Source organism: Rhinatrema bivittatum, chromosome 4 (assembly GCF_901001135.1).
Source record: "Rhinatrema bivittatum chromosome 4, aRhiBiv1.1, whole genome shotgun sequence".
NCBI lineage: Eukaryota > Metazoa > Chordata > Amphibia > Gymnophiona > Rhinatrematidae > Rhinatrema > Rhinatrema bivittatum.
In genome coordinates, this window is record NC_042618.1 from 481234548 (window position 1) to 481257248 (window position 22701).

Below are 22701 nucleotides of genomic sequence, written 5' to 3' on the forward strand. Positions count from 1 at the left end.
CCAGTAACATAAAGAACAAATATTTGTAATACAATGCATTTTTGCTAAAGTTACTTAGGTTGTTGTTCTGTGGACAAATAGACATATTGATTATTGGTAATTGAAATCTCCCATTATTACTGCACTACCAATTTGGTTAGCTTCCCTAATTTCTCTTAGCATTTCACTCTCTCGCCATCTTTGCTAGATTGGATGGTAGTATACTCCTATCATTATACTCTTCCCCAACACACAAGGTATTTCTACCCATAAAGATTCAATTGTCCGTTTAGTCTCATGCAGGTTGTTTATCCTGTTGGTCTCTATGCCATCCCGAACATAAAGTGCTACACTTCCTCCCAGGTGCTCCTCTGTCATTGCGACTTAATTTGTACCCCCGGTATAGCCAGCAAGCACTGTCCCATTGGTTATCCTCCTCCCACCATGTTTCTGAGATGCCAATTAAGCCTGCCATCATTCACTGCTAGGAAATACAAAGAGATAGATGCCTGTATTCTTTTTCAATTCCTTTATTGAAGTGGAGACGTTAAAAATGATAGCCCGACTCTGGCCGAGTTTCGCCACTTGTGACGGCTGCCTCAGGGGCTTGTATGTACAATCATGGACTCTTGATTTAGTTCAAGTCATGAACTTATTTGTTAATTGTGGTTGCATCTGTATAATCCGCAACAATGTTCAATCTTACAATCCACTATAAAACACGGGTCTCCACTTGTAATGCCTAACCAAAAGCCAAATTGCTCTCACTGTAAAAGACCTAGGAATCGGCATTACAAGTGGAGACCCGTGTTTTATAGTGGATTGTAAGATTGAACATTGTTGTGGATTATACAGATGCAACCACAATTAACAAATAAGTTCATGACTTGAACTAAATCAAGAGTCCATGATTGTACATACAAGCCCCTGAGGCAGCCATCACAAGCGGCGAAACTCGGCCAGAGTCGGGCTATCATTTTTAACGTCTCCACTTCAATAAAGGAATTGAAAGACTACAGGCATATCTCTTTGTATTTCCTAACGGCTTTCATAGATCGCCTTCCTTTGTGCTTTTTGGATCATTCACTGCTATACATTCTAATTCTCCCATCTTACTTCTTAGACTTCTGGCATTAGCATACAAACATTTCAAAGTTTGTTTTTTGTTTGTATTTTCATTCTGCTTTTTAATTGATAGGGATAAGTTAGAATTTTTTAGCTCAGGTGAGTTTTTAGTTACAGGCACTTACTTGGACTACTTTTCTTATTATTGGAACCTCACTGTTGGGATGCCCTAATTCTATTGCGTCGGTATCCTTTGAAGATACCTCCCTCCGGACCATGCGCTGCTGAGCGACTGTCAGATTTCCCCTTTGTTCTAGTTTTAAAAGCTGCGCGATCTCCTTTTTAAAGGTTAGCGCCAGCAGTCTGGTTAAGGTAGAGCCCATCCCTTTGGAAGAGGTTCCCCAGTTCCTAACACAACTGAATCACTCTTCCTTGCACCATAGTCTCATCCACGCATTGAGACTACAGAGCTCTGCTTGGAGACTTTAATACCATGATGCTTGCACGAATGACAAGTCGGGCTGAATTCCACCGGTGGACACATGGGCCTCTCTGTTTTTCTGGCAGTGCACACAGCTGATTCCAGCAGAACTGGCATGCTGCTCCTCTTCCTTCCCTGCCCGGCTGCCAACTCCCTGATCTATAACATAGAAACATAGAAACATAGAAACATAGAAATGACGGCAGAAGAAGACCAAATGGCCCATCCAGTCTGCCCAGCAAGCTTCCCTCATTTCTTCTCCCATACTTATCTGTTTCTCTTAGCTCTTGGTTCTAATTCCCTTCCACCCCCGCCATTAATGTAGAGAGCGGTGGAGGAGCTGCATCCAAGTGAAATATCTAGCTTGATTAGTTAGAGGTAGTAGGAGTAGTAACCGCCGCAATAAGCAAGCTACACCCATGCTTATTTGTTTTTACCCAGATTATGTTATACAGCCCTTATTGGTTGTTTATCTTCTCCCCTGCTGTTGAAGCAGAGAGCTATGCTGGATATGCATCGAAAGTGAAGTATCAGGCACATTTGGTTTGGGGTAGTAACCGCCGTGACAAGCCAGCTACTCCCCGCTTTGTGAGTGTGAATCCTTTTTTCTTCTCCCCTGCCGTTGAAGTTATGCTGGATATGCGTGAAGTATCAGTTTTTCTTTTCCCCTGCCGTTGAAGCAGAGAGCTATGCTGGAAATTCGTGATGTATCAGTCTTTCTCCGATGCCGTTGAAGTAGAGAGCCATGCTGGATATGCGTCGAGAGTGAAGTATCAGGTACATTTGGTTTGGGGTAGTAACCGCCGTAACAAGCCAGCTACTCCCCGCTTTGTGAGTGCGAACCCTTTTTTCTTCTCCCCTGCCGTTTAAGCAAAGAGCTCTGCTGGATGTGTGAAGTAACAGTTTTTCTTTTCCCCTGCTGTTGAAGCATTGGCGGCCTCTTGACTTTATGGATCCACAGTGTTTATCCCACGCCCCTTTGAAGTCCTTTGAACAAAGGCCCGCAATGTCAGGCCAATGTTAATCACAAAAGTCTCAAATACAGAGGGTACAATTTTGTTTCCCTACTCTTCAAGTGCACAAACACATAAAGAGAAACACTACTATTTCATGTAAATATATATATTATTTTTTTAAATACATTTATTGTATCAAAGAACACATTCTAGAAAGAACTCAACCTATCTAAACAATTAAACTATCTATCTCAGACATTCACCATGCACATCATTAAAAACATGTAATTGTACATATTAATTTTTCTCTATTATAAATATTTTATTCAACAATTCTTCTTATATCTTCATTATTCTATAAATTTCTTACTCCAAAAATACTTTATCAAAAATTCTTTAAAAACTTATTTTCCAAATACTTTTCAATAAATATCTCTACTATTCCATGATATTTATTTTTATTATTTACCGACATTTGTTCTGAGAGATCACATCAGTTTACATTCAGGTACTGTAGGTATTTCTCTATCCCTAGAAGGCTTACAATCTAACAGGCCGATACAGTAAAGTGCGGCCGCAGTTACCCTGTGTTTAACCCGCTTTGTATGCACATTTTGGACGTGTATGTCTAACCCGCGATTCAGTATCCGGTTTTACGCGTCCTTACTGCTTACTGAAATCGCGTATCCCTTTTCGCCCGCCGCATGTATATATGTTAATGATCGGATTAGCTATTCCCTCCGATACAGTAACGGGCGCCCAGATTATCGCCTTTTTAACCAGCTATTTTGCCACGTCTTTAATCTGCAAATTTACCGCCTACCCTGACCCTGGCGTTAGTGTGGTGTTCAGTCAGTTTCCCGCAGCCTTGAGCGCCGGCTGAAGCCCAGCAGCAGTTCTCTGAATCAGAATCCGTTCTGTCGCACTGCAGTTTATGCCACCACTGGCTCCGGCCAAAGAGTAATCACTAACTGCTGGTTGAGTTGCCCGCAGCAAAGGAAAAAAAAAAAAGCACCACATGCCAGCAACAAAGAGGACTGCTAAAACTTAGCCACCCAGTCCCAAATCAACCCAATCCACAGAAAAAATTGCTTCTCGCACAAGGGGGGAAGTGCCTGGCACCACCGCGCTTAACGTCAGAGTACTTCGGTTCCATCTGGAGCAACTGACATCATTTCCGGGGGCTCCTCTGGCCTTCTCGTGGGTCTGGGCGCCTTGCACCGCTGACTTGCAGTGGGCACGAGCTCCTGTTTCAGGCCCTATCCCTACACACCCTTCGCCGTGACTTCGGACGTCCAGCCGGGCGCTCAGGTCGCGCCGTGCATTCATGCACCTTCCCGCTGCCTTGAGCGCCCAACTTGGACGTCCAGGTGGGCGTTCAAGGCAGCAGGAAAGCACATGAACGCACGCCGCGACCTGAGCGCCTGGCTGGACATCTGAGGTCACAGCGTGCATTCATGCGCCTTCCCGCTGCCTTGAGCGCCCAACTTGGACGTTCAGGTGGGCACTCAAGGCAGCGGGAAGGCGCATGAACACACGCCGCACCCTGACCGGCTACGACAGCGGCAGCAAGCCCAGCAGCAACTGGTACAGCGGCATCAGCATGGGCTTTGACCAGCGGCACGTTGGTCCTCGCTCCAGCTACTTGGACTCGCACTACGGGGCCCCGGGCGACCCTGAGACTGACAGCGCCGGCCCGCCGCAGGCCAGTCCATGCTCCAGCCTGTGCGGTTAGTACCTGGAACTGGAGAAGGAGCTAGTGTTACACATGAAGAGAGAATATTTTGGTGAGTAACTAGTGTGTGGTACTTGCTTAAATGCCGACAGACGTTCATGGGCCTTCCCCCTGTCTTGAGCGCCCAGGCTGGACGTCCAAGCTGCGACCTCGGACTTCCGGCTTGGACGTCCAGCCGGGCGCTCAAGGCAGCGGGGTCTGTAGGAGAACCATCCACTTTCCTGATGGAATGACATTTGAAATGACAGGTACCAGCGCACCCAGGATACTTATAGACGCTGTATACCACCCTACACAGTAAAATGGATTGCGCACGCTTACCGCTTCATGGACGCCGCTTGCATTTGCGTCTCATTTGAATACTGTATCGGGCGGTATGTGAACCAAATTGTGCGCACGGCAAACAAGGGTGCGCCCGGCACTGCCGCACTTTCTTGCGCGTCCTTACTGTATCGGCCTGTATGTTTTGTACCTGAGGCAATGGGAGGGTAAATTAACTTGCCCAAGGTCACAAGGAGCAACAGCGGGACTCGAACCCTGGTCTCCTGGTTCGAGCCCATAGGCTATTCCTCCTCCCCCATTCTCTGGGTATTATTCGCTTATACTGATACTACTCCTCTGGGTATTTCTTGTTTAAACTGGTCCGACAAGGATATCTCCGTTTCACCCTTGCAATAAGGGCTTCCTCAGGGACTCACCCGAAAACACATCACCCCGAATTACTTCATTTTCATTTCTTTATAATAACCGCATATATAATCACCAAAGATATTCCTCCGATTTCCGAATCGCTACTTATTTCAATCAAATTCTCAAAACTAGCATTTCATTTTGCCAATCCGAACATGTTTCCACATGTAATCCCGGAACTGATGTAAGAATGGATATCATGGAATAGTAGGGACATTTATTGAAAAGTATTTGGAAAATAATTTTTTAAAGAATTTTTGATAAAGTATTTTTGGAGTAAGAAATTTATAGAATAATGAAGATATAACAGAAGAATTGTTGAATAAAATGTATTTGATATTGAGAAAAATTAATATGTACAATTACATGTTTTTAATGGTGTGCATGGTGAATGAGTTTTTAATTGTTTAGGTTGATTTCTTTCTAGAATGTTCTTTGATACAATAAATTTGTTAAAAAATATATATATATTTACATGAAATAGTAGTGTTTCTCTTTATGAGTTTGTGCAGGCCAATGTTTAATAACATTATTGCAAGGTGACAGTGGGCTGGATATAATAGGGCAAATTGAAGAGGAAGAGGGCCTGAAAGAAATCTGTTGTCGGGCCGGGTTTGGCCCGTGGGCTGTAGTTTGCCCACCGTTGCACCAGTGGCAAGACGCATGAGTGTTATATGTGGAAACGTCAGTGTAACTGGAAAATATGTGCAATTTTATAAATGAAGAGATTAGTTGTATATGCTTAACTTTTTTTCTTTTTACTTTTTGGCAGGTATTTGTTTGCTTGTGGAAAGGGTGCAAAGTATATAATACCCCATCAACCAGTCAAAGCTGGTTACAAAGGCACATGCTAACACACAGTGGAGACAAGCCTTTCAAGGTAAAGTTGTATTGTGATTGATTGATAAATGCCTTTAGGCCTAGATATAGTAAATAATTTTCCCATGAGCATGGGAAAAATCCTTTATATCAAGCCCTTAGCATGGTAAAAAATTACCTCCTTATACCAAAAAAAAAATCACCTGGCTTTGGTCTTCTGTGACTGTGAAGGATTGTGTATAGCAGTAGGAGTTCAGTGTGATTATTTGTTAGAAAATCAAGAAGAGAAAAATGCTGTAAAAACTCCAGGAAAGGTATATTCTTTAAGTGAAGGGCAAAATATACTAGGGATGTGCAATCGTTTTTCCCAAATTAAATTCGGAATGGTTCGGGAGAACCGAAAACTATCACATTTTTTCCAAAATTTCGGAAAAAACTCATTTTCAGGATAGTGCACACTAATGGGGCAGTGTGCACCACCGGGAGAGTGCGCACTAACCTGAAAATCGGGGCCACTGAAAACCCCTCCCCCACGAAATTCCTGCGCGGGGTGGGGGGTGACGACGACTCCAAAACAAAGCCAGACAGATATCTAGACCCGAAGCACATCTCTAAAATATACCCAGGCCAGATGTATTTAATGGTTTTTTTTATTCTGTTTCTGGAGGATTATCCTAATAACATAAGGTTCCTAGGCAGGTACTGTTTTCCTGCTACTGCACTTAGTTGTTCATTCACTGTTACCTTTCCAGAAAGCATGAACTTTTGAGGACAGAGGCCTATTGCAACCAGAAAGTGCTTGGGATGGTGTACAACATATTCAATATAACAGTATAATCATTTCAGCTCTTATAAATAGTGTTTCTTACAATTAAAATCAATTAAATAGAAATAATTACAAAACTAAAAGCAATACTAAATTCTTCCAATAAAAAAAGTTTGCCTTAAATAATCCTGTCACTTGCAAATCAAAGGAACTACATAACCATAAATAATCAAGGGAAAGTATAGGTAAGAATGTGTCCAAAAGAGACAGTACTCATAGGTTCCTTGTATTGAATGTTCCAGTGAATGCCATAAATTTGGTGCTATATGGGAGAAAATTCTATTTGAACTTGAAATAATTTTGCTGCTGCAGCTGGAAGGTCGTAGCCTCCTAGATGAAAAATTCTGATAAATATGATTTACAAGATATTTAGAGGCTGGATTATGTAAGGGTTTGAATACCAAAGTAATTTTAAACACTTCTATGTTCTATGGGCAGCCAATAATTGCCAATGTTTTAGGGATATTATGATGAAACAAGTTATACCTAGATTATCCCAGGACAAGCAGGATGCTAGTCCTCACATATGGGTGACGTCACTGACTGAGCCCTATTACGGAAAACTTTCTGTCAAAGTTTCTAGAAACATTTGACTAGCACACTGAGCCCACTGAGCATGCCCAGCATGCCATGATCCCTCGAGCCACAGGGGTCTCCCTTCAGTCTTCGTTTTTCCACACTACAGTTAGCATCACGGAGCAGGAGCCCTGTGTGATTTTCTTCATACAACTTTGTCTAAAAAACAGATTAAAATCCCTCTTTTCTCATTCCCCCATATCGGGGTCTCCCTTCAACCACTGGCCGGTGAGTAGAATTTTTGTTTCCGACTCTTATTTGAGTTCACAAAACTTTGTCAGATAACCATCGATGGCTGTCCCGGTTATCATGGCCACAGGTTTTAAAAAATGTCCTAAATGTAATCGAACGATGTTGATTACTGATCCACACCTTGTGTGCTTTGTTTGGAACAATCCCATGACGTTTTGTCGTGTGGAAATCACCGCTAAAAGTCGAAAAGCACGTCTGGAAAAGATGGAACACCTTTTCCACATCCAGCTATTACCTTCTACATCGACGTCCACCCATTCATCTCCTGCTGGAGTGTCGAAAAAGCTGGTTATTAAAAAGCATCAACTGGAGGGCTCGAGAGACAGGTCGTCACCGACCCCCGTCTGCGGCATTGACGAAGTCAACTTCTGGGCTTGAAAAAGCATAGACATTCTTTGATTCCGGAGGCCCTGTTATCACCGGAGCAGCCTGGAGCCAAGAGACCTCGTCTACAAGAATCACTGAGGCCTTCTATACCAAGGCGTTCCCCCACCTCTAGAGGTGCCGGACATCGAGCCGCCATAGGGTCCTGTGGTAGAGCCGATGACGCCTTCACTGCCACCACATATAGCTGCTCTGCCTGCATCAGCTATAACGGAGGAACTGAGCGGATTCATCCGCCAGGCAGTGCGAGAAGCACTTCAGTAATACTGACCATCGACACAGATGGTCCTCCGATGCCGACACTATTGCCGGTGCCAACACCGATGTTGATACCATCACCATTACCATCCCCGATGCCAGTACCCAGACCGGGGACTCCAATACAACCGGATGCTTTGATTTTTCAACCGCTTTGAAAAATCAACGCACTCATTGGTGCTTTGCCATCACAGCCTATTCCTACTAAGCCAGCAGGGATAGGAGATACTTTTGGTCAGTCCCCACTTGATGAACCTCAACCAGGACCTTCAGGACTCTTCAGACCAGTGGTTCCATCAATACCATTGAGGTCTTCTCCTACTTCTCTCCTTCCAAACATGCACCATATGACTCCTGAGACTATAGAAACACAGATTCATCATCGGAAAGTTTTATATCTGAACCATCTCCTCCTGTAGGAAGAAAAGTCTCCACCAGAAGACTTATCCTTCACCACCTTCATAAAAGATATGGCAGACACAATCCCTTTTAGTGTCTGAGGAGGATACAAGGCAGCAAACATTAGAAGTTCTTCAATTTGAGATGCACCAGAATCCGTGCAACCTCTTGTCAGTAGATTTATGAGAGGTTTAATTCACTTTAAGCCACCAGTCATGGAATGGGACCTTAATTTAGTGCTAACAAGGCTCATGCATTCTCCTTTTGAACCCATGAATTCCTGCGATTTTAAATTTCTCACATGGAAGACTATCTTCCTCATAGCCATTACATCTGCTAGAAAGGTTAGTGAGTTACAAGCACTTGTTACATACTCACCCTATACAAAATTCCTCCATGACCGGGTGGTACTCCGTACATATCCAAAATTCCTTCCCAAGGTAGTTACGGAATTCCATTTGAATCGGTCCATAGTTTTGCCCATATTCTTCCCAAGACCTCATTCTCACCAAGGTGAGTGAGCTTTACATACCTTGGACTGTAAACGTGCGCTTGCATATTATTTAGACCGCACCGCAGTCCCTGGAAATCCACTCAACTTTTTGTTTCTTTTGATCCAAACAAACCGGGTAATCCAGTGGGCAAACAAACTCTCTCCAACTGGCTAGCAGATTGTATAGAGTTCTGCTATGAAAAAGCAGGCCTTCCTCTCCAAGGACGAGTAAAGGCGCATTCAGTAAGAGAGCAATGTCAACCTCAGTAGCACACTATCGTTCAATGCCAGTTCTTGACTTATGTAAAGCTGCAACTTGGAGTTCTCTTCACACTTTTGCAGCTCATTACTGCTTGGATAAAGAAGGAAGACAAGATTCAGCTTACGGACAATCTGTTTTAAAGAACTTGTTTCCACCATAATCCCAACTCCTCCTACATCCAACCTGCTGTGATTTAGGCTGCCTCAATATTTCCAACACTACTTCAGTGTTGGTCCACTACAAAATGACTCAGCCTATAGCTTGCTAATCACCCATATGTGAGGACTAGCATCCTCCTTGTCCTGGGATAAAGCAAAATTGTTTACCTTGTGATAGGTGTTATCCCAGGACAGCAGGATGTAGTCCTCACGAAACCCACCCGCCACCCCGCGGAGTTGGGTCTGATACGTTTTGTTTTATTTTTGCTAACGCTTATTGCTATACCCGAGACTGAAGGGAGACCCCTGTGGCTCGAGGGATCATGGCATGATCAGTGGGCTCAGTGTGCCAGTCAAAAGTTTCTAGAAACTTTGACAGAATGTTTTCCGTAATAGGGCTCCGTCAGTGACATCACCCATATGTGAGGACTACATCCTGCTGTCCTGGGCTAACACATATTACAAGGTAAGCAATTTTGCTTTTCCTATGCTCATTCAGTTGCAGAATTTGTTGGTATTTGTGGAACCACCATAGAAAGCCGGGGAGGGTGGGGGTGTTTGGCTGAGTCAATCTGGTGAGATGGAAGCTGTTCAGCCATCGGTAAAGCACTCCAGGAGTTCAAACCTCCATCGATGCCGGTTCCTGCTCCGGCCACTGATCCGATGCCCATGGCGCTTGCACCGCTATTGGCAAGAATGGATAAGTTAATCGGTGCCCTTCCACCGGTGCATCTGAGGGAACTGATGGCCCCGATTCCTTCCTCACCGATACCCTTGTCATCGGAAGAAGAAGAATCACAGATTTCCATTCCACCTTCAAGGCCGTCGATGCCTAGGCCCCGACCTTCCGGAATAACACCGTTACTCCCTTCTGATAAACATATGGGACCTGGTGATGAGCCATACAATCCCTGGACCGATGATTCGTCCCAGGATACACATGATCTGCCTTCACAGCCCTTTTCTCCTGATGAAAGGAAGTGTTTTCCTCCAGAGGACTTGTCCTTTATTAGCTTTGTTAAAAAAAAAATGTCTGAAACAGTTCTATTCCAGCTTCAGACCGAAGAGGACTCTAGGCATCAGATGTTAGAACTTCTCCAATTTCTTGATGCTCCTAAGGAAATCATGTCTATCCCTATTCATGACATCCTCTTGGACCTTTTATGGAGAAATTGAGAGCACCCTGGCTGGCAGACAAGATTCCATCTTCGGCCAGTCTGTGCTACGCAACTTATTTGCAAACTGAGGTATCAACAGCCTTCCGCCAACCCGGTAGGGTTCAGGATGCCCTCTACCAAATTCCACCCTAGTTCTTGTGCCTGTTGCACGTCTTTGGGTAATTTGGTGCATTGTTCGGGCATCCTCAGCTCGGTACTCACCCATGTGTGAGGACTACCATCCTGCTTGTCTTGCGAGAAAGCAGAGTTGCTTACCTGTAACAGGTGTTCTCACAGGACAGCAGGATGGTAGTCCTCACGAAACCCACCCGCCACCCCGCAGAGTTGGGTTCGCTTATGATTTATTTTATTTTTCGCATGTACTTTTACTATAAGACAAGACTGAAGGGGGACCCCTGCTGGCAGCAGGGTTGATGCTATGCTGGGCATGCCCTGTAGATGCCAGTAAAAGTTCTAGAAACTTTGACAAAAGTGTTCCGTGATTGGGCTCCATCCTGGTGATGTCACCCATATGTGAGGACCAACATCCTGCTGTCCTGTGAACACCTGTTACAGGTAAGCAACTCTGCTTTACCTTGCAGGTCATGATGTGTGACATTTACCCAATCAGTGCTTGAATAATGAAGTCTCACATTATTATTGTGTTGCCAGTTTTACTAGCTAGTCCACTCTGCTAGCATTTTTCCTCATCCTGCCCAAGCAGATGGTATATATATAAACCCACTACTATACGTTATAAGTTATTTTACCCATGTATTCTGTTCCAAGTTAAGAACCCTGTTCTATGTAACTTGCACTCTTCTTGCATGTCTTTTTCAGTTACAATGTAAACTGAGATGATATGCAAATTCTGCATGAATCCCGGTATATAAAAATGTTAAATAAATATACTATTCTTTTAGTCTTTGAATTCCTATGCTTAAGGATTGCAGAGTTCAAATGTTTTCCTGCAAAACCTGCTTGACTCTTGGTCATCCTTAACATGTAGTGCCATCCCCCCAACAATTCTATCTGCCCGGTTATGTTGATATAATTTGTACCTAGTATCAGTGTCCCATTGGTAAATCAGTTTTCTCACAGGACAAGCAGGATGGTAGTCCTCACATATGGGTGACATCACAGGATGGAGCCCAGTCACGGAACACTTTTGTGCACCTAATGGGTATGCCCAGCATGGCACTAAACCTGCAGCCAGCAGGGGTCCCCCTTCAGTCTTCTTTTTTCATCGCAGCAGTAGCCATTCGGGTTAAGGAGCTCCACAGAGATTCTTGACAGGAATTTTCCTCATGGAATTACTAAAAACTTTCATACCCCACAGGGGTCCCTCCTTCCAATTATTGACTCTGTGGTACTCTGGTAAGTTTTTACCCGTTTTCGGTCGATTCCCGTTGAGTTTGGCCCTTGCGGCCTACTGGCCGTCGACCGTATCGCAGCTAAATTTTTCAAAGGCCATGGCGTCTGGGTTCCGTTGGTTCCCAGACTGTACTTGCACCATGTCCATAACAGACCCGCATAAAGTCTGTGTAATGTGTCTCGCGTGCGTGCATGATGTCCTGCCTTGCACCAAATGTGCCTTAATGACACCAAAAGGTCGCAAGGCCAGAATGGAGAAAATGGAACTTCTCTTCTGTTCTCAAACTCCGCCGTCAATTGCATCTACGTCGTCTAAACCGGCACCGTCCACTTTGCTCCAGTATCAGCCACTGACCTGTGTCGTCGACTTCTCGGCCTTCGACTACCTCTTCTCCCCCTCAGGACCGAGGGGATCGTAGAGAAAGACATCTGCATCGACCCAGAAGTCTCGGACCATCGATCAAGGAAAATTGACCTCGCCATCGAAGAAACCCTGTCCAGAAAAGGCACCGACCCTTTCTGCGACCTGGTCGCCGAGGCAACCCTCACCCGGATGGGTATCGGGAGCCGTGACTCAGCCTTTAACGGTGGTCCCTCCGGCTATGCCTCTGCCTCCTTGTTCCCTTCCGGAGCCGGGGCTGCTTGCTCCAGGTCTCCGTGAAGAAGTGGACCTGATGGTTCAGGAAGCCATCGATAAGGCGATGCACAGACTCCAAGGTCCCCCGGTGCCGGTTGCAGAACCGACCATCGATCCCATTCCGACAGCATTGGCACCGCTGCTCTCGAAGATGGAAGCACTCATAGCTGCTTTTCTGCCGATGGATCCTGGGTCACCGATGGCTCCGCTTACCCTGTCACCAGGAGGGGAAACACCGTTCCGCATTCCTCCATCGGGAGTCCTTCCGATGCAGATGCACCCATTGGCGCCACCGATCCATCCATCGATGCCTTCGGGGCTCCCAGCCCTTCCCTCGATGCCTTCAGATCCTAGACTAGGACATTCAGGAATACTCCCGTCGTCCTCAGGTTCTTACAGGGACAGGTGCTGATCCCTATGACACCTGGGCTGACTATGCATCTCAAGACACCGATGATTTTCCATCGCCGCGTTCTCCTCCAGAGGACTTGTCCTTCATAAATTTTGTGAAGGGAATGTCTAAATTGGTTCCCTTCCAATTACAGACTGAGCAAGATAAGCATCCAATTCCTGGATACTTCCAAGGAAATATCTTCCATCCCTATTCACCAGGTTCTTTTGGATCTCCTCAAAAAGAACTGGGAACACCCTGGTTCTGTTGCTCCAGTCAACAGAAAAGCTGATACCACTTATTTGGTCCAGTCAGCCCCAGCATTCCAGAAACCTCAGCTGGATCACCAATCTGTGGTTGTAGAATCTGCCCAAAAGAGGGCAAAAAGATGAAAACCCCACTCTTCCTTTCCCCCAGTAAGGAACAGAAATTCCTGGATGCCATTGGCTGGCATGTCTTCCAGGAATCAATGCTTATCTCTCGGATTGCCTCCTACCAGCTGTATATGACCCAGTACAACAGGGTCTTATTCAAGCAGATACAGGACTTTGCAGAGTACCTGCCTCAGCAATTCCAGGAACAGCTTCAAACCCTGGTACACAAGGGTTTCGAGGCAGGGAAGCATGAAATAAGATCCTCTTATGATATCTTCGACACCACTTCCAGGGTATCTGCATCTGCTATTTCGGCAAGAAGATGGGCCTGGCTTAAGTCTCCGGATTTGCGCCCTGAAGTACAAGACAGATTATCTGATCTGCCCTGCAGAGGAGACATTCAGCGGACGGTGGTGGAACTCAAGGACCATCATGAGATCCTTCGCCAGCTCTCTCTGATGCCCTCTTGAGTATTCCTCCCAACAGCCTTTCAGGAAGGATACTAAAAAATCATTCTTCTGTCCAAAGAAGTCCTATCCATCACCGTTTAGAACTCGTTCCACGAGACCTTTCCTAAAGGCCCAGTCTCGTCAATCGCGGAAACAAAAGCCGCAGGCAGCTCCTCAGCCGGGCCCTGCTTCTGGCTTTTGACTCCTGCATAGAGAGCAGCAGCCAGTTTCCACTGCCTCAGATACCAGTGGGAAGTCGATTGTGCTATTTTAACAACCGGTGGCACACAATCACCTCAGACCAGTGGATCCTTGCCATCCCACCGGACTCCCCACCTCTACCAACGTGGAGAATATCCGACCACTCACTTCTCCTGGAGCAGGAGGTCTCCCTCCTCCAACCCAGAGCAATAGAGCCAGTGCCCTAATCCCAACAAGGCCTAGGATTCTATTCCCGGTACTTTCTAATCCCCAAAACATCAGGTGGCGTTCGTCCAATTCTGGACCTACGTGCCCTCAATAACTACCTCCACCGAGAAAAGTTCAAGATGGTGACCTTGGGTTCCCTCCTTCCTCTTCTGCAAAAAGGAGACTGGCTCTGCTATCTCGATCTCCAAGACGTGTACACACACATTGCGATAACTCCATCTCATCGCAGGTTCCTGAGATTTCTGGTAGGCCCCAAGCACTATCAGTACCGAGGACTACCATTCGGCCTGGCATCTGCACCACGAGTCTTCACCAAGTGCCTCGTAGTAGTAGCAGCCTTCCTCAGGACTCAAGGTGTTCACGTCTACCCCTATCTAGACGATTGGTTGATCAGGGCTCCCACTCAGCAAGCTGCTCTGTTGTCCCTACGCCTTACTTTACACACTCTGATTTCGCTAGGATTTCTCGTCAACTGTGTGAAATGCTGCTTAGTCCCATCTCAAACTTTATCATTCATAGGGGCAGGCTTGGACACCTTGTAGACAAAGGCATTTCTGCCTCGACAGCGAGCTCTCACACACCAGCTACAGTCTCAGCACCACCCGACTGCATGCCACTTCCTCATCCTGCTAGGATATATGGCATCCTCAGTACAGGTTACCCCAATGGCCCGCTTGGCCATGAGTCATGCAGTGGACTCTAAGGTCATAATGGACTCAGTAAGTCCAATCTCTATCGACCACTGCCCACATCACCGACTCACTTCATCAGTCTCTAACCTGGTGGCAAAATCAGATCAATCTCCTCCAAGGCCTGCCCTTCCAGGCTCCAGACCCTCAAATAATTCTCACCACCGGTGCTTCCAACCTCAGCTGGGGAGCTCATGTCGCCGATTTGCATACACAAGGAACTTGGTCTCTAGAGGAAGCCAAACACGAAATCAATTTCCTGGAGCTGCGAGCAATCAGATATGCTCTCAGGGTATTTCAGGATCACCTTTCCAACCATGTCATCCTCATTCAGACGGACATCCAGGTGGCCATGTGGTACATCAACAAACAGGGAGAGACTGGCTCCTACCTACTGTGTTAGGAGGCTGCGCAGATATGGGCGGAGGCCCTCTCCCATTCGATGTACCTCTGGGCCACCTACTTGCCGGGAGTGGACAATGTGTTGGCAGACTAGCTGAGTCGTGCATTTCAGCCACATGAGTGGTCCCTCAACCCCACTGTAGTGGACTCAATATTCCAACGTTGGGGTTACCCCCACATAGACCTCTTTGTGTCATCTCAGAACCGCAAAGTAGAGAACTTTTGCTCTCACTCGCAGCCAACACTCTCAGCCAAGAGATGCGTTCTCCCTCTCATGGGCAACAGGTCTCCTATATGCATTCCCTCCACTTCCACTTCTCTCGAAGACTCTCGTGAAGTTACGTCAGGACAAGGGACGCATGATGCTGATAGCACCTCACTGGCCTCGCCAAGTGTGGTTTCCAATACTTCAGGACCTCTCCATTCGCTGGCACATTCCCTTGGGAAAGGACCCACTTCTGATCACTCAGAACGACGGGTGCCTATTCCACCCCAATCTTCAGGCCTTGTCTCTGACTGGATGTTGAAAGGTTAATTCTTCAGCCACTTAACCTTTCGGAGCCAGTTTCCCGTGTCCTGATTGCTTCACGGAGCCTTCCACGAGAAAATCTTATCGTTACAAATGGAACCGGTTTAAATCATGGTGTTCTTCTCAATCCCTTGATCCCTTTACCTGTTCCACCATGAAGTTTCTAGACTATCTCTGGCACTTGTCAGAATCAGGTCTAAGAACCTCCTCATCAGAAATCATGTCAGTGCGGTAGCCACCTTACATAGAGGTGTCATGGATGTTCCTATTTCAGTACAACCTCTCGTAACACGTTTTCTGAAGGGCTTGCTTCACCTCAAGCCTCCACTGCGCCCTCCGGCCCCTTCTTGGGACCTCAATCTAGTTTTGGGTCGGCTCATGAAACCACCATTCGAGCCTCTCCAATCCTGAGATCTTCACTATCTCACATGGAAAGTGATCTTTCTTTTGGCAATAACATCACGCAGAGTTAGTGAGTACAGGCCCTAGTTACCTCTCCGCCTTACACTAAACGTCTGCAGGACAGGGCAGTACTCCGCACTCACCCTAAGTTCTTACCTAAGGTAGCATCGGAGTTTCACACTAATCAATCCATTATGCTCCCTACCTTCTTTCCCAGGCCCCACTCCAATCCAGGAGAACAAGCTCTGCAGACCCTTGACTATAAACGGGCTCTAGCGTTCTATCTAGACCGTACAGCTGCCCACAGGAAAAGCACTCAAGTTTTTGTCTCTTTCTATGGCATCAAATAGGGGCAGACTGTGGGTAAGCAGATTCTCTCCTCCTGGTTAGTGGACTGCATATCCTTTTGCTATCAGGAAGCAGGCATTCTTCTTCAAGACCCTGTTAAAGCACACTTTGTGAAGGCTATAGCGACTTCAGTAGCACACCTATGCTCGGTGCCGCTTCCTGACATTTGCAGGGCTGCTACCTGAAGTTCTCTCCATACCTTTACAGCCCACTATTGCTTGGACAAAGCCAGAAGACAAGATTCCATCTTTGGCCAATCTGTCTTGCGCAACCTTTTCGCAACGTGACGTACCAACACCCTTCCACCTGCCCATTAGGGATTCAGGATGCCCTCTACCAAATTTCACCCCAGTCCTAGTGCACATCTGGGTACATTTGGTGCATTTCTCGGACATCCTCAGCTCGGTACTCATCCGTATGTGAGGACTACTATCCTGCTTGTCCTGTGAGAAAGCAAATGTTGCTTACCTGTAACAGGTGTTCTCACAGGACAGCAGGATGTTAGTCCTCCCTAAACCCACCTGCCGCCCCGCGGTGTTGGGTTCGTAACATTTTCTTATTTTATTTTTTGGCACTTCCTGTAGCTTTAAACAAGACTGAAGGGGGACCCCTGCTGGCTGCAGGTTTAGTGCCATGCTGGGAAGCCCAGTTAGGTGCCAGTCAAAGTTCTAGAAACTTTGACAAAAGTGTTCCGTGATTGGGCTCCATCCTGTGATGTAACCCATATGTGAGGACTAACATCCTGCTGTCCTGGGAGAACACCTGTTACAGGTACGCAACATTTGCTATTAGTTCAGAAGTATTTACAAATGTCCAAGTGATGACCTCTATTTTAAGTAAAAGCATGTCTCTTTAGCTGCTTTATAACATGTTTTCATGTCTAGTTTTCTCTCTTTATATAGTGTGTTGTTGGTGGTTGCAATGCCAGCTTTGCATCTCAGGGGGGACTGGCTCGTCATGTACCCACACACTTCAGCCAGCAAAACTCCTCAAAAGTTTCTAACCATCCAAAGGCCAAAGAGGAGTCCCCTTCTAAAGCTGGACTGAATAAAAGACGGAAGTTAAAGAACAAAAGAAAACGGTCTCTGCGTAAGTACTTTCATTAACCAATCTTTACTAATCATAAAAAGACACTGAGTGAAAGCTTCTTTAACCTTTCTTTTGTTGTAAAGGCCAAAATGCCTCAGATTATGAACAGTTGGCTCCATTTCTGTGTGCTTTATCTTCTCACTTGCCATTTATGAAATTAATTTGTAAACAGTTAAATATGGGCATAGTGTTTCATGCTGATGACATAAAAGGTAATGCCAATCATCCTTAAGAAAAACCATGAAAAGTTTGTTGAGCTCTAAATGAGAGCTCAAGAAGTTTTCATGTCTCTTTAGCACAATACATAATTTAAATGTAATTGTTCTCATGATAAAAATGCAGTATATGCCAGATGAGATTTAAACAAATAACTGGTTCTCAACAAAATCATAATTTCAAGTTCACTCTTCTCTATCTTTTTCTGGTGTCAGCGGCAGCACTAGGAACAACTCCTTATTCTACTGCTACAGTGCAACTCAAAGGTAGATAACATTTCTATCTTACTGCCTGTAATAAAAATTAAAAAAATAAAAACAAATTCTGAATTAAATTGCTTCTAGAAGATTACTTTATGTAGAAATGTACCGAAGTCCATGTTTGGAAACAGATCTGATATTTTGGATCATTATTGTGCAGTGCTCCTCCATGCTTATTATTGGCTAAGACCTGGGGCAAAACTTATTATTTTTGGGCTTTGTTATTTTTTTGTCTGTTGATTTGTTTGGTATTTTTTAAAAATTTGTTTGGTTTGTTTTTTCTCTCCCAGCGTCTTCTGTGCTGGCAGCTGTTTTTCTTCCAGCCAGGTCAAGATCATAGTAGCAGAGTCTCCTCTTTGAACCCTGGCCTGCCAGAGTGGTAGTGGCTTTTCCTGGCCCAGTGCCATGTGCCAATTTTTAGGCAACCTGTCACCTAGAAATTTTCCATTCCATAAATAATTCAGTACCTCTTGTACTGCTGCTTAAATAAAATATACAGGCCTGATGCAGCTATTTTTCATCTCCCTTACTACTCTGTGCAGTTGTCAATCTGGATCACGGTGAGGATGATGGGTTTCGTGGCCACAACTATGCACAGAATTCCCATGAACAAAAGAACATAAGAATTACCATGCTAGGTCAGACCAAAGTCCATTGAGCTCAGCATTCTGTCTGACAGTGGCCAGTCCACATCACAAGTACCTGGCAGATCCCATAAAGTAGATCTAATACATTTTATTCCCAGGGATAACAATAACGTTCTTTAGTTTACCAGGATATGACTGTTAGTTTCCCGTTGATAGCAGGGCTGAATTAGCCATGCTGTCATGGGAACTGCCAGTCAGTGCCCGGGAGGCAGAGCTTAAGAAGCAGTGTGTAGATTTTTTCAGTCTCTGCAGCTGCGCGTGAGTTCTGCATAGGAAAGTAACAGATTCTCCTCAGTCTGTTTTTTTTTCCGCGCGCGGGAGTTCACGCAGAGCTAAATTCTCCTCGCACTTCTTTTTTTGTTGAAGAGAAATGTCGAAAAAGCCCTTGGGCTTCAAGCCGTGTCCCTGCGGTAAGATCATGTCTGTCACAGACGGACATGATCGCTGCTACCGCTGTTTGGGACCGGAGCACAATCAATCAGATTGTGAATTTTGTGGACGGATGTCTCCGCGAGCCCGGCGTCATAGGGCCTACAGGATGCTTGAGCTCAAGGTAGGAGGCAGATCGTTGACGACTCACTCGTCACTGGGACTGGCGTAGCTGGCGCCACCCTCGAAGAAACAAGCCGCCTCGTGGGAGGGCGAAACCCAGGGACCTGGGTCGAGACCCACCGATACCACAAGAGCCCCCGGGTCTAAACGGAGGGCTTCGAGACCGCACTCGCCATCATCAAACAAAAAAACGGCGCCGAGGGAGCCAAGGCCTATATTGGATATTGAGCCGACAGCTCCCCGGACGGGGCCGATAAAACAGCACCGCTCGGTGAGACATACGGAGCGGGTGCCAAAGAGGCCGGAGCCGGCACCGGAGAGGCCAGAGCCGGCGCCGGAGAAAAGAGGATTGGTGCTACTGGAGCCGGAGCCAAGCACATCACGCCAGGAGCCGGGACCGCTTAAAGGACTGGCGCAAGTACGCCGAGAGTTGATAAAGCAATTGGAGCCCCTATCGAGACACACAAGATAGTCCTCGACAGTAGGGAGTCATGCATCTTTAGAGATCCGTATCCGGGAGGGATTCTCCAACAGATAGTAAGCACTCAGACTGACATAAGAAGTCTAAGCACCATTCTAGGAGTTCTTCTTCCTCCTTCAGACGTCAGCATGTTCACACACACAAACATAGACGCTCCTCACATTTCACATAGGGCAAGTCATCAGCCTCATCTTCCTCCCACCATGCCGGAAGATTGAGAAGTTCAGGGCGTTCCGATAGGCAGATAATACGGGTTTCGTCTTCTGCTTCCTCTCGTTCCATCTCTATGTCAACTGACACGAGAATCATCCGAACACTGGTCGAGACGTCACACTAACCCCTCAGAAGGAGACACCAGTTCGAGGCCTCCTACTCCGCAATCCGTCCATCCGGATATTTCCCCGGACGAACCGCCACAATTGGGCACATCTCAAACGCCCTCCAATGCCATCACAAACCAAAAAGGCGTTCTGGGAACTTTCACAATCTCTAGTGGGATTTTTTGTCACGCTGCTGTCTTCTTTTACTTTACCGCCGGAATCCCCCATCTAGCCCTAGGGAACCGCTGGAGCAGCCCCAGTTGTTCCCAGTGGAACCACCACCGATTACAATACCACCACAGCCCTCGTCACCAGCTTGCTCACACTCTTCACCAAGGGATTCGGTATCGTCGCGATGTTCGCCTTCCTCCTCCACTGGCTACCCTTCAGATCCGTCAGAGCAACCACCTGAACCTTACTCTCCCCCGGAGGATCTTTCCTACCCAAAATTTGTGGATAAGATGGGAGCCATTTTACGGTTGGAAGTGAAAAAATTACCGGAACCCAGAGCTGAGACGTTGGGCCTCTTGAAGATCTTCAGTACGCCAGGGGAGCCTACATAGCTTTCACCACACAATGTGTTACATAGTGTTCTCCAAAAATCATGGGAAACACTGTTCACATTGTCAGCGGTGTCTAGAAAAACAGACTTAAAGTTTAAATTGCAAAAATCTTCTGCATATTCCACTCAACAATTATCGCATGAGTCCATCGTAGTGGAATCAGTGTTACAGAGATCAAGAAAGTCGAAGACACATGCGTCCAACCCCCCTGGCAAGGATAATAAATGCCTGGCTGATTTTGTGAAACAAGTCTACCAAAACACAATGCTAACAGCACGCATTCATCATCACCAATTCTACATGGTACAGTACATGTACGAATGCATATAGGCAACCAAAGGAATGTTCACCTCGACAGGGGATAAACATCCCTTCTCCCATTTTAGACATGGAAGAATGTTCACGTCATCTCTTTCAGGCAGTATACGAAGGATTTGAAAACTCCTCTCGAGCATCAGCAATAGCGGCACGCAGACTAGCTTGGCTGAAGGCCAGTGCCATACGAGAGGAATTGCATGATAAGCTAGCTAATCTCCCATGTATGGGAGATAACTTGTTTGGCGAGTGATTCCATGATACAGTTAGTAAGTTGAAGGATCAGGCTCTTGCAGTACAATCCTTAATACCAGCATCTTCTAAAAGATATTACCAGACGTCTCGTAGACAAATCATTTTCTCGTAGACCGTATAGGAGCTATCAGCCTTTCAGAACACAGTCGTATCCTACATTTCAAAGACAGCAGACTCATCCTCCTCAGCAACAACAGCAAAGGAGGGGAAAATCACGGTCGCAAAGACCCCACAGTCTTTTTAAGAACCAGGCCGCCACTTCCCCCATCAGAGGCCCCTCCCGGACGAATCACAGCTTGCTTCACCGCCTGGGAATCCATAACATCGGATCAATGGGTCCTAGACATAGTAAAGAATGGATATCAACTGCAGTTTATCACCAAGCCCCAAATTCCACATCTAGCATCTCAGGGTTCAAAAACGCTGCACCCCCAACTTTGCCAAGAGATAACCCTACTTCGCCATCAAAGGGCTATCAGGTACATCCCTCGGGCGGACCAGGGCAGGGGCTTTTATTCCCCATATTTCCTAATTCCAAAGAAATCAGGGGGCTACTGACCTATCCTGGACCTACGGGACTTGAACAAATGGATAGTTCGGGAAAAATTCAAGATGGTTTCTCTGAAGTCCATTCTTCCCTTATTACAACCCAAGGACTGGATGTGTTCAATAGATCTGAAGGATGCTTACACACATTCCAATCCACCGATCCTCTTGGCAATACCTCTGTTTTCAATACCACAAACAGCATTACCAATACAAGGTCCTTCCCTTTGGTCTCTCAGCAGCACCCAGGGTTTTCACTAAATGTATGGTAGTGGTGGTGTTCCACCAGTGAACAGAAAAACTGATGCTACCTACCTGGTCCAGTCAGCTCCCGGGTTTCATGTATTGACAAAAGAAACGCTTGATTTCCTGCATTTTTTGTTGGCATGTAAACCGATGTGATGTGTAAAATCGAACACCGGCATATAAAAATAAATAAATAAAAGCCAACTGCCCCATCAATCTGTGGTTGTTGGGTCTGCTCAGAAGAAAGCCAAAAGATCATGGCCTTATTCTTCTGCCCCTCCAGGTAAAGAACAAAAATCCTTAGACACCTTTGGATGGAGGGTCTTCCATGGCTCGATGCTTATGGCACGTATAGCAGCTTATCAACTATACATGACTCAGTACTCAAGGAATCTTTGGAAGAAAGTCCAAGAGTTCTCAGAGACCCTACCAGATGAATAAAAAGAAGGGCTTAATACAATCTTTCAAAAAGTACTCTATGCTGGAAAGCACAAAGTGAGAGCAGCATATGATATCTTTGAAACTGCCTCGAGTATCATCCACAACAACTAACCCATACTCAAAATTTTTTCTGTTTTTCTATTTTGTTTTTTTATTTATTTTATAACTTGTACTAATTTAAATTTCCAAATTTTTTTATTACATACAATTAACTAAATTAATCTCACTTGTATATCCCACTAGCACATTTGAAAAA

At 45.8% G+C, this 22701-nt stretch overlaps 1 protein-coding gene across 4 annotated transcripts in view; it reads left to right on the plus strand.

The window, feature by feature from the left end:
* AEBP2 (AE binding protein 2) overlaps positions 1–22701 on the plus strand; it is a 213089-nt gene that overhangs the window by 56702 nt on the left and 133686 nt on the right. For 3 of the 4 annotated variants that reach the window (XM_029597351.1, XM_029597352.1, XM_029597354.1), the window contains exons 3-5: positions 5679–5786; positions 17417–17603; positions 18035–18085. In XM_029597351.1, the coding sequence (XP_029453211.1) occupies positions 5679–5786; positions 17417–17603; positions 18035–18085 (346 nt within the window). The remainder of the gene's footprint in view (positions 1–5678; positions 5787–17416; positions 17604–18034; positions 18086–22701) is intronic. The other variant, XM_029597353.1, reaches the window with a different exon arrangement.